Here is a 16371-nt window from a genome sequence, read left to right on the forward strand (position 1 = left end):
CCAGCACTGCAGGGAGAGGGGTTGCTTCCCTCCTCTGGAAACTTTTGCAGATCAAAGTCTTCGGGAATCAGGCAGAGCTCAAACCGACCAGGCCAAAGAGAAATGTTCCGCTTAGGGTGACCAGAGACTAATTTTTAAGTGTGCGTTTGAGCAAGAAGTCAGCGGTTTCACCTGCCCGGAAAGAAGAGCAGATAGCTAACCAGGGGAAGGGGTGATTTTAACCTAACATCCCTTTTCTTTCTGCTCAAGGAAAGATGCCAGGTGCCAGCCGGCTGCACCGCCCGCCCAGGGTACGGGGCACCGCGTCGGCCGGCCGGGAGCCGCAGCTACGTCCCGGCGAACGCCGTGACGCAGCCACTGCCCACGAGCCCGCGATGCACTCGCCTTCCAGCGCCCCCGGAACATGCAACATCCAGCTACCCGGCGAGCCGTGGACGTCCGGAAAGCCCCGGGTGACGCGCGGCGCGTGAGACCTGCGGCCGGCGCTCCGGCCCCGCTGCAGCCTGGAAACGCGGCAGCCGCTCTATTTTTAAACAAAGCCTTTGAACCGAGTCCAGGCGGAAAGGGAACAGGGTCATCTTTCCAGTCCCCTTGGACGGCGTTTGCGGACGATCGGTCATCGATACGGCGCAGGGCTCATCCCCTCGGCTTCAAGGAGAGCGGGCGGCGTACTGACAGCGCCCACCTTACCCGGCGCCGGGTGAGAAAGCGAGCTGGACGCCGAGGCAACACGGTGGGAATTTCCACTACGGAGAAGCGACAAGGGCTTTGGGTCCAGGCAAGCCAGCGGCAGCGAGCGGCAGGGCAATACTGACGTTTCCACTGCCACCTCGCAGGCTCGGAGGCCGCACCCGGGCTCCGTGCGCGGCCAGGTAACACGGCCACGTGCTGCGCTCCGGGTCTGCCCGCAGCCTCGGGAGGACGTCGCCACCCAGTCACATTCCACCGGTATTTTTAGGTTACCTGCACTACCCTGAAGGTCGGAAAAATGTTTCGTTTCGCGTTTTGTTTTCAGACGACAGCTCGTTGCTCTGCAGCAGAGGCTTGGTTTGAAAGAGCCACAATTGCAGAGCACGCAGCGTTTCCATCGCAGGAGCTCAGACAGGCTCGCCTCCAAAAAACCCCCATGGAGCAGAGAGCACACTGCACTTAGGAAGCTTGAAAGCATTGGCTCGCTGGGGTTTGCACTGTGCCATTATACGACACGCTGCCTACATGATAAGAATTGCACAGCTTTGCAACAACTGTGCCAAACTGTGGTGCAAAGGTGACCTCAGTTACAGGGGCCACCTCTTCGGAGCAGGCATGGCAAGGGGGTGGGGAGAGCCTCCTCCAGGGACGGTGCTGAGTCCTGCCTCCTTCACATCCCTCACTCAAGCTGGATTTTCCCCAAGAGAAAAGCAGTGGCCACACCAGGTCGAAGCTCTGCTTCAGCGCAATGCTGAACCAGGTCCACCCAGGGGATGGGGCAGGCTGGGAAGCACTGGGAAAACACCGGGAATCAGCAACGAACCCAACTCAACCGCCCCAGGAAGCCCAGGAACAAGGCAGCCCAGCTGGGCGGCTGCACGGGTCCAGCCAGTCCGTAGCGCGCTCGCTGGGGCCGAGCAGAGGGAGAGCGGCCCGCAACACGCTCCGGGTTACGAGCCATCTCGTGGGACCCAGCACGGGCTGCGCTCGCTCCCTCGCAGACGCTGGCGTGCAGCCAGGAGACAAAGGTCTGGAAGCAATCCCAGCCCAAATGTCCTAATTGTTAGGAGAAGGCAAAAGAGAAAAGAGAGAAAAGCAGAGAGAAAATCAAAGAGCCAAAAAAAAAAAGCAGAAAAAAAAAAAGGCAGAACCGCTGTCATCTGCACTCAACTCCCCCCGCCCTCCCCTGGGCACTGCTTTTCCCTTCGAGCGCCCAGCCCAGAGGCGAAGCCAAGGAAAAGACTGTCTGGAGTTGATCCAATCGGCAGACCACAGTTTCTTGATGAGAGAAGAAATTCGGGCTCGTTTCAGATCAGATCAGCTTGACGGAGAAGGAACACTTTCAGTTTTTTTTTCTTTCTGGGAAGGGAGAAGAGTCATTTGACTTTTTAATTGTCCAATGCAACTCAATGCCAAAGCACAGTCAAAAGACATGCTTTTTCTTTTCAAAATGCTGCAATTGCAAATACTTCCAGCTGCCCCTAGAATTCCATAAGGAATTTTGGGGGAAAAAAATGCAAAGTATTGCTTGTCTTTGCTTTCAATGAAATTCTTAAAAACTAAAAAAAAAAAAAAAATCATACTTCATTAGCTTTCTACCATCCTCCCTTCAATTTATTTTGGGCAAGGAAAGAGTGATTTCATCTCTGCAAGCGACGTAAGACGAAGCAAGCACCTGCTTCGCAAACAGAATTGTGAGAAAAATAAGGAAGCCGTCAATGTTTGCAAGCGCCCGCCCTGGGACGGGGTCAGAAACAAAAGACAAACACAGGTGTCTCCCTGGACCGGGGGGGTCAGGACAGGACTTTCTTGAGAACAGCATCTGCGCTCGGCGAACACGGCCAGCAGCTGCTCAGCCAGTTCGGAGCGACGTTACCCCCCGGGACTGCGAATTTGGCATCCTCCAGCCTGGCGTTCACTGCTTCGCAGTGACTCCAGATGGAGCGTGCACAGTTCACACGTTTGAGACCTGTTACCTAACTGCAGATGTTGCAAACTCAGCTTGGGATGCGTGAGTCAAAACAGGTCTGCCCGTCACGCCAGCCGCGGCACGACAGAGGCAGACCCGAGAGCGCCGGCGGCACGGCAGAAAATCCAGCTTGCTTCCAGCAGCCGATTCTGCAGTTTGCCTGTCTGAAGCAACAAGTATATTTACACTCAACCAACCCAACAGGCTCATCTGCTCTCTTTTACCCTGTTTTTCCCCCAATTACATCCATGCCCAGGCACCCTTCCCAGCAGAGGCAGAAGCAAATAACCCAGGGAGCAGCTAAGCACAGCGTGGCAGGAGAGAGGAACTTTTCCATCCTGCAAGCAACCCCGAGCGTATTTTCCCACCCGCCGTAGTGCCCGAAGGAAGCAGCCGCAGCTGGCGGCAGGCAAAGCCCGCGAGGGCGGCTGCGCATCTTCGGGGGAAACCCTCCGACTTCTGGCAGCAACCTGGCGCCGCGGCCCTGGCGAGGAGGAGTGGGGAGAACCTTTGGTGGTTTCTTTGGGAGGAAGCACACCTGCAGCGGGGCGCTGCAGCGGCGGCTTGTTGAAAGCAGCGGGCGAGCGCAGCTTTACAGCTCCCTTTAACAGGGCTGATGGTATCTCGCGCTACTCCCACCCCAGTTCTTTGCGCTTTTTTGCTGCCTCTCTGACACTGTCTGCTTCTCCTGCCCTCTGTCAGTCCGTCACTGATTTCCTGTCCCCACTGCATTCCACGAAACAGTGCAGACAAAACAAATGCAAAGGGCTTCTCGAAACGGGAAGCAATCGCAGGTGGGTTCAGCCCCCAAATTCAGCCCTTCACAAGGCGAAGGGGGAGCCAGGAGGCCTCGCCAGGCTTCGAAGGGGCAAAGGAAAAAACGCAGGCTGGGTGGGATGAGAGCAGGCAAGGATACAGAGACTGTCCAACGTCCCTCAGGCCACAGCTCATCCTTATCTCTGCATAAAGCCGGTTACCGCGCACAAACCTCAGCGCTCGGCCAAAAAACATCGGCCTAAACCAGCAACAGCCAAGGCTTCTGCGTCAAGAGAGGTGGCAGGTGACCAACGCGGCCACAGGAGCCGGGAGAAAGGGTTGATGCAGCAAGGCGAGAGCTGGCCCTCGGAAACCTCACCCTGAGCCAGGCTTGTGGTCTCTATCCCAAAAGACAGCCTGGTGCCCCACGTCCCCAAAACCTGTCCCACATCCAGCTGCTGCATGAGGTCAGCTCCTGCTGCTCACTCGGACAGCAGGTTAAAATAACATCTAAAAGCAGCACTGATTTATAGTGCTTCATGCTTTGCAGAAGCTACCTGCAAACATTTCACTTTTATTCCTCCAACCTCTCTGCTGCAAAGCTTGAGAATATCTCCAAAATAAAGGCTGGACCATCAGCATGCCGAAACCCCCCCGCCAATCCTCCCATCCAGTATCACCTTTACGTGGCCCCCGTCCCACCATCCCCTCCGCCAGCTCTTGTCCGAGACTCTCTGCAGCGGGAAAACACCTTTCTGTAGTAAATCTGAATGCCCGTACCCACAGGGCAGCTGTGGTTCGTGCCAGGGGCAGCCAAAGGGAAAGTGAGGGCTCGGCGGCCCAGCGGGTTCAACGAGCGCGGCGTTTCGCCACCCGTTCCCACGTGGCAGCACTGCTGCCTGTAAAGCAGGAAGGGGACCGCGCTGGTCTGTTTGTTCCGTTTCGGTGGCTTTTTTTCTTCTTTTTTCCTGTTGCACTGCTCACCCACATCTCTCAAATCCACCTATTTTCCCTGCGGTGCAGCTTTTCCAAAATTTGGTGGAAATAAGCGTTGCGGGCTTTTCCTACGAAACTCTGCTTAAAGAGCTGTCATTCGGTCCTAGGAAAATAGCAGTTTGCACGGACTAGCCCCAACACGTCCAGCTCACATCCTGGGTCAAGGACTCGCAGGCTGTGACTCAGCGCAGTTCGCACAGACGGCAGCTTGCAGCTTTCTGCGGGGCACCCTTAGCGCTTCCAAGAATCGTTTTCCTCTAAATAAAACAAGCAAACATACAATAATCTCTCTCACCCCGAAAAAGCGAGCCTCCAATCAGCATTTGGGGGCAAAGAAGTGGCGTTCTGCAAGGCATCAAGTAAAGCGGAGCAAGGAGAGGAGTCGGAAGGAGACATGTGAAACGTCAAACCTGCTAGTGATAAAGGGAAACACGCGCTGGCTCCCGGCCGCGCCGTTGTTACGCACGGTTTCCCTCGCAGAGCTGTGGCTGTAAAACCCCATGGGGAAATCCACAGTTACTGAACAAGAAATTCTTTGTGGATCGAAAATTACGGGCGAACTCTTGCAGCAACCTGGAATGTACGCAGAACCGAGATCGCACGCACGGGAGAACCGGCGGAGGAGAGCACCTACAATACCAGCCCATCCGTTTCTAAAGGTGCTTCCTCCAGCCACCGCTTCCCTCTGGTCATCCAGATGCCCTTCAACAAACCAGGCAGGAGCAGGTCTCATTAACACGCACGACAGCTTCTCGTGGGCAAGCGAGCGGCGTCCGCACGGCACAAGAACCGAGAAGGCGGCCCGGCTGAGACGCAGCCCGGCTCGGAGGGCAATCTCAGCTCTGCCCAGTCCCAGCTGGTCTCCACCACCCAGCGCTCACAGATGCTCGCTGCAAGAGATGCTCGAAGCCAAGCACGCTGGCTGACAAAGCAATAAAGGGGATAAACCGAAATCTTGGAAGAAACGGGTAAGCGAGGCTGATAAAGAGCTCACGAGGGGAGCTGCGCAGGCTGCAGCAAGCTGCAGCACCCACCGCCACCTCCCTCTTTGGCAGCCTTAAGGCAAGCGAACGCCGCCAAGGAGATAAAGCCGGAGCAGAGCCCGAAGGCGTAGGTGCGGGCCGTGCCAGCCCGTCCGCAGCGCTGCCACCCCACCCCACTCCCGCCCGCGTCCTCCCTTACAGACCACCACGCTACTTGGTCCATACAACCACTCGCCAACGGGGAAGGGAGTCGACAGGATGCATCGCCGGCGTGCAGGGCGCCCCGGAACAGGAACACGGTGGAAAGAGAGAGATGATTTTAGCTGCAGGGAGAGCAGGGAAACCTAGAAAGCCCGCTGAGCCTCGCAGCTGCGTTAAAGAAGGGCACGCATGCACCTTTGCAGGCACAAAATATTTCTCAGGCTAAGAGCTGGGATTTTCTGGATGCAAGCACAGGGTTTTACAAGCAGACAGAGAACAGTACGCAGGACCAGGCCCAGGACCAGGCCTCCCACCTCTCCCCCAAGGCACTTGGGAGGGAGCAAAGAGCAGCTAAAAGCAACAGATCAGCACAGGATCACCTCATCTTTGACCGAAATGCAACTTGGCAGCATTTCAGGAGAGAAACCAAGCAGTCCACAGTGGCAGGGGATGTTTAACTATGCAGAGCAGCTTTCTTAAAAGCCTCGATGACGAACACACTAGCTCTTATAAAAAGAGCCACATCGTTTTTAGTGATGAGCTGCAAGGATCCCCTCGCATCTTGTGGACAACACATCCCCTTGCCACCATGCATGACAGTGGGCACACGTTCAGGACCAACTCGGAGACCGTCCTTGCCGATCCACCCAGCTTGCTGCCCTGCTTCTTTGTGGTCTCCCTTTCAGGCACAGATAGTCTGAGCTTTCCGATTCCGACACCCAGTGGAGCAAGATCTCTGCCCTAGAGCAAAAAACTCCTTCCAGCACATGGTACATTTGTCCTTCATGACCTTTAATAGGAAAAACTCATGCTATCTCCTGCAGGGAATGATGCATTTGCAGCCCCGGCTGCTTTGAGATGTACAGCAAATGCCTTCCAGCAATCCAAGTCAGGATACTCTCATCTCAAAAGGCTGCTGCTAACATCAGTGAAGACCGATGAAGAGCACAGCACCCAATCCACCGAAACAGACTGCCACAGCCCAGGCACAGAGGTTTGTCAGTCATCCCTCCAAGATTTAGGCTAGGAGGAAGTTTACATGCACACACCACAAAGCGGTATCTAACTGGCCTGCTAGTCCAGAAGAGCTGACACCCCCCAGATAGCCCTGTCATCTTCTCTCACCCCAACTCTGGCCCATCCTTGTCACCAGCCCTGCATGTTTATGAGCTGTCAGACATATGACTGGCACCTGCCAGGCCTCGCAGACAAACTCGCTTCCTTCATATCCCTCTTTACCCCATGCTGTGGGTTATTATGCTGGTGATCTGACTTGCACTAGCCACCAGCTCCAAAGTCCCAACTAGATGAGGAGGTCCCACAGGAGACTCAGGACAAGTTCCATACCCCTGGTTCAGCCAGAGCAGGGTCCCTGCTTCCAGGTCCGGCCTCACAGATTACAAACCATTTTCAGAACGAACATCCGCCCGCAGCCTGAGCAGGAAACAGTGCCGGAGTGTCACAACACCCAGCAAGGCTGGCAGAGTGCTGAGCCCGTCGCTACCTTGGAAGAAAAGTGTTTACATTAGCCTATTTTACTTCTCTAAATTTCCTACCAGCTTGCTACACTCGCTGCAAGGGGCTCTGCCACTTTAACTAGAGCATTTGGAAAAGGAAAAGCAGCACGGTCTGATCCAAGAGAAGTTCAATCAGTACAGGTTATTTTTCTTCCTTTTTTATTTCACATTTGGTATTTTACCCCTTGGTCTCTTGGCACCTCTGAAGAGACACTGTCAGGATCCCATCCTAGCTGCAGAGTTTTACATCTGCTTTATCAGTTCTTTAGAGATGTCTGCATATTCCCCCTGCAGCCACCAATGCCATATTCACCAGAAAATCAGACAGGAGCTGCACATCCATGTTTAACCAAAAACCTGAAATATTAGCAGTGTTCCTGGCTCTGCAGCAAGGATCTCAGAGACCTCTGGGGGAATGAAAAACAGTAATTAAAAGCTGCTTTTAAGTCTCCTAAAAGATGCCAAAAAACCTGGCACTACCGAGGCAAGACATAAGAGTGCATTAGCAGGGAAGAAACACCGAGCATCAAGAGTCACTTCAGTACTCGCTAGGCAGATGGAAGAGAGGGTCCAACCGCTGCTAGAAGCAGGGAACACCTACCCTCGCCAAGGTTCATCTGATATGAGCCATCATGCCGATACCAGTGCCAAACCACAGCTAAGGTTAGCAACCGCTGATGGGAAATTACTTGTATCGAGCACTCTGGAGGTTTCTTCCTTTCCAAAGATACATTTTTTTTCTGGTTTTGGGGAGAGGAAGGGTGGATGCTCTACAAACAATAATTTCTGGTAACTTTTGTCTCATTCTCATCCTGCCTCCTCTTCCACTTGTATTATGTTTTTAATTTTTTTTTTTATCAGCATATTATCTTATTGCTTGAGATAATGAAGCTAAAGCTTGCAGTGGGGGACAGATCAGTTTGGAGGCAATCTCCTAGATCGTAGTTCAGAGGCTGTGGCCAGCCTAACGGATTCCGTTACAGACCCACTCCACCTCCTCCTCCTCCACTTTGGCAGTTCCCAAAGGAGAAGACAACAGCTGGGCCATCACCTTTACACTGCGTGCAGCTGGCAGGGTGCTCCTTCCCTTGCTTCTTGGCAAGCAGGATCATAAAGCCATTCCACCCCAGGATAGGAGGGGGCCGGGCGAAACGCAGAAACGTCATGGTCCACCACACCCCGGCTCGCACCAGACAGTTCCCCGAGGTCACAGCTTTTGCGTTTCAGAGAAACCAAACTCCAGCACTGGATGTCTTTAAAAACAAGGCTGGGTGTCTTTTTTACACAATCTGCCTGAATTCACCCAAAAGCTATTGGACGGGCTGCAGTAATTCCTGGAAGCAGCTTCCCAACCTCCTGCCTAGCTGTAGCTAAGCAAAATGCTCGCCACAGCCCCTGCGCGAATCAAGCGTTCCCTCATTTTCCCCTAAACGCACGAAAGCCAGCAGCACAGAGGCCTTCACCTCCAGGGCTCAAGAGGGACACCTTCCAACGTGACTCCCACCTTCTCGTGCCGCACGTTAGGGATGGGAGACGCCGTATGCTCTCCCCATAGCACAGACACCACAGGAAGGATCCCCGTGTATTAAACCTTTGGACGGACACAGCAGAACGGGATTACAGGGGGAAGCATGTTGGAGAGGGGCCATCTCCTTCCCATCTTCTCAGCACCTTTATCCTGCTGTGGCGTCAGGATCCCCCATGGCAGAAGCCACGGAAGAAGCTTCCCACCGTCCCTTCCCGACTGAGACCCTCAAATCTTATCCTTTCCCGTAGCCGCACCGTAAGCCGCTGCCTCCTGCTGTTGGCAGCAATTCTGCTCCTGCCTTTTGCTGGGCAGAGAAGTGGCTGCAGAGTGCTAGAGGAGGGTGACTGCGGGGAGCCTCCTCCCAGCTCCAGAAAACGGAGCAGAGACACGGACCCGCTGCAAAGCATGGCCAGCTGGGGCCACGGGCCGGCATCGTGCTCAGATACCTGCAGTCGTGCCACGTAACGATGGTACTCCTCGGGGACCCGCAGCACTGCCACGGTACCAGTGCAGTGCTTACCCCTGCCCAGAGAAGATAAAGACAAGAGGAGATGGGGTATCTCCCACGGCAAAAAAAGAACAGGAACTTCCAGTTGTCACTATTATATATAAAAAAATCCTCTCTGCCTTCCCCCCAACCCAAAATTCCAGGCTAACACTCGATCTTCACTACAGTTTTTTATCAGCAAAAGAGGCTGTGGGTCGACCTGGCTTCATGTGTACCCACGAGCAGTCCTGAGTCACGCCAGTAAAACCCCCAATTTTTTGTTGGTAGGGTGAAATCGCCTCCCCAGACAATGCAAGTTCCTTTCCTGGCTCTTTCCCTGGCAAACAGCCTGCCCGGGCAGCACGTTAGCAGCACCAGCGAAAACACTCTTCCAACAAAAATCCCACAGTGTCCCCACGTCCGCAACGAAGGCTACTTCGGTCGCAAAATTACTGGGACCGGAAACCCACAGAGCCGCCCGGGCACGCAGCAAGGAGCTCTGCAAAGCGCCGACGGGTTTCCTCCAGCAAGGCCCACCTTCGCCAACGGCGGGGGCCGGGCTACAGGCACTGCCTTGGACCTCAGCCCAGACCTGGAAAATTAAAGCAGCAGCCTTCAAGGAGAAGTATTATCTGCTGAAAAAGCAGGGGGCATCCCTCCAGGGATGCCTCCTCCAGGGAGGAAAAATGAACTTCTGCAGCACAGCTAAATATTTGTGACGTCCAACACAATATTTTGCAGGCACCCAACGTTCTGGCTGTCGGAAAGCAGCCCACCCGACCCCAGAGCAGCACTAAGAGGAGGGCAGGTGTATAGCCCTACTCTCCCTCTTTCATGATGGTTATAATTAATCAGACACATGCTGCATGGTGTTTCAGAGTTAAAATAAAAACATGACTTTGTGGTCCACATGTTTGTTCGTGCACACAGAGGACATCAGGCTGCTGGTTGCACTGCCTGGACGCAGAGGGAGCCTAGAGCTGAATCCCCTGCTCCTGCAGGTTTTTGTAGCAGAACTGACTTTTTGGGGGTGGCAGCTGTGTGACCAGGTCATGAAAAACTACAGGATTCACAGCCAACTGAACTGCATAACCGTGGGGCGCTCTGCGTAGAGGGCATAGACTCAGTAGAGCCACGGATGCAGCAGGGACTCATCCACACTGTTTATTTTCCTGCCCAGAGCAGACATTTTACCAGAACAAGCACCAGTTCATTCCTGAGTTCTTGCATATCTCAATGATGATTTTTCCAAGCCTTGGAGTTAAAGCAGAACTGCCCTCCCAGAAAAGCAGCCTGGCTTCAACCGCTCCCTTTCCCCAACAGCGTAACAGCTCTCTGAGCACCCTCATTCACAGCCCAATTGCAAATTCTCACACTGAAGTTCATTACATCAGGAAACGCAGATCTGCTGCTATCCAAAAAGGGAAGTAAAAGCACGTGGCTGTGAAGTGCCGTGGGTCACATCCAGGCACCTAGCAAGCTACTCATGTCTTCCTGGAGGAGAATTGCTCAACTAAAGAATTTGCTTTTTGAGCTACTTCAACACTGGTGCTAGGTGACCTTAGAGGAGAACAAACTGGTCCTTTCCCTCTGGATCTCATTGCTGCATCTTCCCTTCCTGCAATTCTGCATCTCCCCAGCTGCTTTCTCAAGCAACCTCCTAGTTCAGCAGTTACAGTAGGCACATGCCTGCCCTGGGGACACCCAGCCTGTCCCACCATGAGGGACTTCTTGGGCTTCCTCACTTAGGTACCAGCATCAGAAGGGAACTGAGTCACAGCCCACACACACAGTGACAGCAGCTGCAGGTCTTCATGCAGGGCCACACACACGGGCAGAGGATACGCTTTCAGCCCTAGGAAAAAAAATAGCAACCTGGATCTGCAAGCACATAATCTAAAACAACTTGTGCACCCTCCACTGTGCGTATCCTGCATGCACCCAAGGCTGCAGGCTCCCTAACGGTTTCCTCCCACTCTACTTTAACCTCTTGGATATAAGCCCCATGAATGCACTTCAGAGCATTCATTTTGCTGTACAAGGTGCAGACTCTGTTGGAAAAAGTTTATCCAGTACCAGTCATGTGTTGAGATTTGCTGCCAGTGCCCATGTCCCTTACAAAGCTCTAGAGGAAAGACACACATGCAGTTCGAGCACCTTGTATGCGATTCCTTCCCTCAGTGCCAGCAATTTGGTAAGTACAGCTCTGGTGAGTTTTGCTGACCTGAGACAAATGAGAGATTTTGAGCATTTTAGTAAATATTAAACTTGACAGTGCAAGATTGCCCAGAAATAGCAAGTGGTGCTTTCACACGCACCTGATCCTGCAAGATAATTTGGATCAACCAGATATGGGCAATGGGGAAAGGAATTAAGCTGAAATCCCTACTAAGCTTCACATAAGCCACACAAGGTGTTTAGCTGAAAAGCTACGTTTAGTCCAGAGCCGAAGAAAAGCTCCCTCACCCAGCACCATTCCATTCACGCGTGTCACAGGCTGTCGGCTGCAGCTACACGCGTCCCCAAAAACTCCAGAGGCAGCAGTCGATCCCGTGACTAAGCCAAAACGACAGCAGCCGAGCGTTTGTACACATCTACCATTGAAACAGCCAACCTGAGAGCAGCAACGCGGCAGACTCCATTTGTCCTGATCAGCTTAAGCCTAAGAAGGGGAAGCAACCAGGAAAGAGAAGCCCAAATCCACTGGATTTCCCTGAACAGAGACGGCTTAAACCCAGGCCGTCCAAAAGGATGCCGAGAATGACTTGACACCAGTGCTGTCAATGAGATGCAACCTGTGCAAGGCAAGTGGAAGCAGGCACTCAAGACCTGAGAGCGTTCACAGGCAGCAGCACAGCTGGCGAGCCCCACGCAAAGAGCTTGCATTTCTGAGGCAGGAGCAAAACCGAGGCCCGTCACGAGGGACAGCGGAGGCGCGCGTGACTGCAGTGGAGCGCGCACGGAACGAGAGGAGAGGGGCTTGAAACAAGCAGATGCATTACATACGTTCTGAATCCATCCTAATGCCAAATCCTGCATCGATGGAGACAAAGGGGACAGGCAGGAAAAACGCTCAAGCGAGATGGAGACCCAGAGCAGTCAACGCCAGCCAAAGACAACGAGGGTACTCAGCACACACGTGATACCTTCAGTAAGCAGTATTAGCAGTAATTATATTTCAGGCAGGAACTGGCTCATTCCAAAGAATAACTCATGCAACCAGACACCTGCAAACGCAGAAAGGTTTCAGACTTTCTCCAAGAACGCATGGACAGGCCACACTCCCACAACACTCCTACAGGCAACGCCTGTTGTTGTCAGCCACACGACTTCCTGGGAAACCCTTCCAGGCCCGGCACACGCCTCGTCTCCCACGAGCCAGGAGAGGTCTCTCAGCCGGGCTGCCAAAGGAGGGAGCTCACCTCTTCCCTCCATCCACACATCTGCTGCTCGGGCTCACCCAGCCTGCGGCGTCTGCAACCCAAAAGAGATCTGGCCTGGGACTGGGTCTTGACAGCCCTTTTAAGAAGCCCTGTTGCACCCTTCCCATCTGGGAAGCCGGCTCGAGCATGTGCTCTTCTTACCTATGAGTCAGCAGCTCCATTCAGAACAATTATAATCGCTGCTGATTCATACCCTACTTACACAGCAAACAGGAAACTCAGGTCCACATTCCCTCCATTTAAGACACGGATCATTAAAAAAAAAAAAAAGAAAAGAAAAAAAAGGTCATATTGAGGTGTGCTCATCTGCTCACATGGTTCCTGACTTCAAGTTTCCAGTGCATCACTCCAGAACAAGGAAAACCCCCCAAATTTTATTCCAGTGATAAAAGAGAAGCAGCAATCACACTTTGCATGCTCTCCTCCCTGAATCTGTCCGGCTGTTACCCACAGCGCTGATGCAACCGGCTGCCTAGAGCTCTAAGGCATCAGCAAAGCAATCTTCCTGTCTTCCTCCAAACTTCCCCAGCCAGCTCATGGTGTCATCCCAGGCCAATACCTAGCAGACTGCGCTCACCTTGGGACAGTGACCAGGCCACCTTAGTCACGGTGATGCTCTATAAATAACATCCATGACACACAATCACGTTTGCCAGCCGCAATGGGAAACTCTACCAAGGTGCTTCTGACACACGCACATGCCCTCAGCTGGCATGTGCCAAGGTTCGGAGTCAGCACCGGGCGCTCCGGCAGGTCGGAGCTCTGCCTCCGCGACCAAGCCGAACACGCAGGGACGGCCATCCTCACGCACCTCCTTTCCGTTTCGTTTCATGCCACCAACTCGCTACGTTACGGGCTGCTGCCTGCTCCGCTCATCCTCACAGCGTCCTGTTCGAGGTTAGCGACAAAGTTTACTAAACTGCAATAGCGGTTTTCTTTGAGGGGAAGAGACTCGCTGCTGTCTTGCCCCGGGGCCGCCCAGGGAACGCTGCTGTGCGTGAAACTCGGGTTCTCCTCGTGCAACACAAACAAGCACTTCAATACTTCCATCCCCTTTCATTTCAACAGGTCAAACTGTGCTGTTTGCTCACGTTTTCCTCTAACAAACACACGCATCCCAGGTTTTGTACCTTAGGGCAGTGCAGAAAGTACAAGGGTGCACGAACTCTGTCCCAGTGCCGAGTTGCAACGGGGAGGACAACTCAACGCAATCAAAACCAACGTTTTGGAAGAAGCAGGGAACAACACTTCCCATGTACAGTTATCCAGTTAGCGGTCTGGCCCTTCTGCTGCAATTCAGGCTCAGTAAGTTTAGAACCAGCATCAGCCTTGCTCAGTATCTGAGCGTTTTGCAGCTGCCCAGACGCTCCAATAGACAGAAAAAACACGCTGCCCAATTGCTCCATCTGGTGAAATCGCTCGTTTATCTACTCAGGCATCAATTTAACAACAGCAAGTCAGCCCAGCTGGCCATCGGGGTATTCCTGCCTACAAGCAACTTAAGATTATTTCAGCCCAGATCCTGCAAAATCATGCATGTGCACATGCAAAGACGCAGCAAAATCAGGGAGAACTGATGAACCTCACACGCATGGTCAGGTAGATCCAGGCCTTCGATTTTGAATGGACAAGAACAGGGATGGCTGTCCTCAGGCTGTTTCTAAAGAGCTTTGCATATTTTTGTTTCTGTATAAACAACTTAATTACAAGGGAGGCAAGCCTGGAAGATTTTCTTTACTTCACCTAACAGAACTGCGCTACCTATCAATACTTTACTGGCGGCACATCAAGGGTGCAGATAACAGGAAATTTAAACACGAAAGATTGGGCAACAATTGTATATCTAGCATCCTATCTTCTCGGTTTACATAAGACTTAATCATTCCATGAAGCCTTAATTAAACCAGTAATAGCACAAGGACCATCCAGCCGACACCTGAAAACTTGCATCACGGGCCGACGACACGCTTTGATCACCTCGTCCCTAGCCCCGGCCGCGCCGCACGCCTGCCCCGCCGCCTCTGCCGACAAACCCAAGGTCCAAAGTTTCGCCCGGCAGCGCTTGCCAGGTGCCAGCCCCGGCCGCGGAGGCCCAGGGCGCGCCGTCCCCGCACCCCTGCTGCCGCAGGGGCTCCCTGGGGCGCCACGATGCCTACGGTGAGGCTGGCGCCCGGGGAGGCTTTCCGGTGGGGCCAGGCGTCCTCTCGGATGTGCCGGGTGATGCCGACAGATGCATCCGGGGGTGCCTTCACACGCCTCCGGCGATGCCTTCAGACGTGCCGGATGATGCCTTCGGACACATCTGGGGATGCCTTTGGATGCGCTGGGTAACAACTGCGGATGTCCCAGGTGATCCCTTCAGGCTGCTCCTTGGGACATGCCTGCAGGTGCCTTGGGATACACCAGGCGATGCTCTGGGACGCACCGGGCAATGCCCGGGACATGCCTGGGCGATGCCTTGGGATACACCAGGCGATGCCTTGGGATGCACCCGGCAATGCTCCGGGACGAGCCCGGCGATGCCCCGGGACACACCAGGTGATGCCCCGGGACACACCAGGCGACGCCTCGGGAGGAGCCCGGCGATGCCCCGGGACGCGGCGCCCCGGGACGCGCTCCCCCCCGCCCCGCTCTCCCGCTGCGGGCCGCGGCCCCCCCGGCCCCGCGGCCCCCCAGGCCCGGCGCGGCGCAGCGCCCCGGCGCTCTCCTACCTCTGGGCAGCGACATGTCCGTCTGGCGGCGCGGCGGCCCCGCAGCGCGCCCAGGCCACGGCCGGCGCCCGGCGCTGTCCGGGCGAGCGCGGCACGCAGCGGCGGGAGAGCCGCGGGGCGGGGCGAGGGCCCGCCACGCACCGCCCCCCGCCGACGGAGCCTCGCTCCTATTGGTCTCCTGCCGAAGGGGGCGCGGCCACGGCGCGGCCCGCCTCCCCGCGGAGAGGGTTTTTTTTTCTGGTTCTCCGGCAGGGGCGGGAGGCTGGAGCGAGGCGGGCGGGCGGGCGCGGGGGGGGGGGGGGGGGGGCAGTTGTCCGCCAGGCGGCCCCGCGGACCGAGGCAGGGCTCGAGGCCGCGCTGCCGCCCCGAAATGGCGGCTCGGAGCTGAGGGGAGGCTGCGGCGCCTCGCCGTGGCTGCGGCCCAGCTCCACCAACGGCCCGGTGCCTTCCTCCCCTCACCCTCAGGCAGGCCGTCGCCCTCCTCCTCCTCCTCGTCGCCTGAGCCCACCCTGCGGGCCCCCAGGCCCCGCGGCCCGTGAGGGGACACAGGGGACCCCACAGCCCTGGCGCCTCCGACCTTTGGTCCGGCCACGGCGGTGTAAGACCCAACAACTGGAAACCATAGCTAGAAAAATTCAAAATGGGAAATAAATTACAGATTTGTAGTAGCGAGAGCCGTTAGCTCCCCAAGGGACGTAGGAGCCTCCCCGCCTTCCAAGTCTTTCAAGGTGGACAAGGAGCCTCTGGAAAAACGCTTCAACCACAAGGTGAAGCAAGAGCTACCGACGTCGTTCTCCGGGCCGGGAAGGCAGGAGGTCAGATCGCCACGGGCCTTCCCGGCTTTTGGCCCGTCGGATCTCTGAATCAGCAGTTAGGTGCGAACTCCAGGCCGGCTGATCCAAGCAGCTTTGGGCTGGGTCGGTGTTTGGGGGTGAGATCCACCGGCCGCGGCTGCGGCGCGCCTCGGCGCGTGGCGGCCTTCCGGGCCTCCGGCTGGAAAGGCGCCTGCGAGGGCTGACGCCGGAGACGTCTCGGCCGCTGGGCTCGCGGGAGCCCGGGGGAGCCTTCGCAAGCACGACCCGCGTGTCTC

General features: G+C 55.2%; 1 protein-coding gene across 1 annotated transcript in view; it reads right to left on the minus strand.

Annotated features, from left to right (window-relative positions):
* The window catches only part of MAP2K3 (mitogen-activated protein kinase kinase 3), a 40831-nt gene extending 25474 nt beyond the window's left edge, over positions 1-15357 (minus strand). Inside the window, exon 1 of the mRNA XM_062588435.1 lies at positions 15282-15357. Within this exon, the coding sequence (XP_062444419.1) occupies positions 15282-15297 (16 nt within the window). The 5' untranslated portion in view covers positions 15298-15357. The remainder of the gene's footprint in view (positions 1-15281) is intronic.
* Between the last annotated feature and the right edge of the window lie 1014 nt (positions 15358-16371).

The sequence above is a fragment of the Rhea pennata genome, chromosome 15, assembly GCF_028389875.1.
Source record: "Rhea pennata isolate bPtePen1 chromosome 15, bPtePen1.pri, whole genome shotgun sequence".
Taxonomy (NCBI): domain Eukaryota; kingdom Metazoa; phylum Chordata; class Aves; order Rheiformes; family Rheidae; genus Rhea; species Rhea pennata.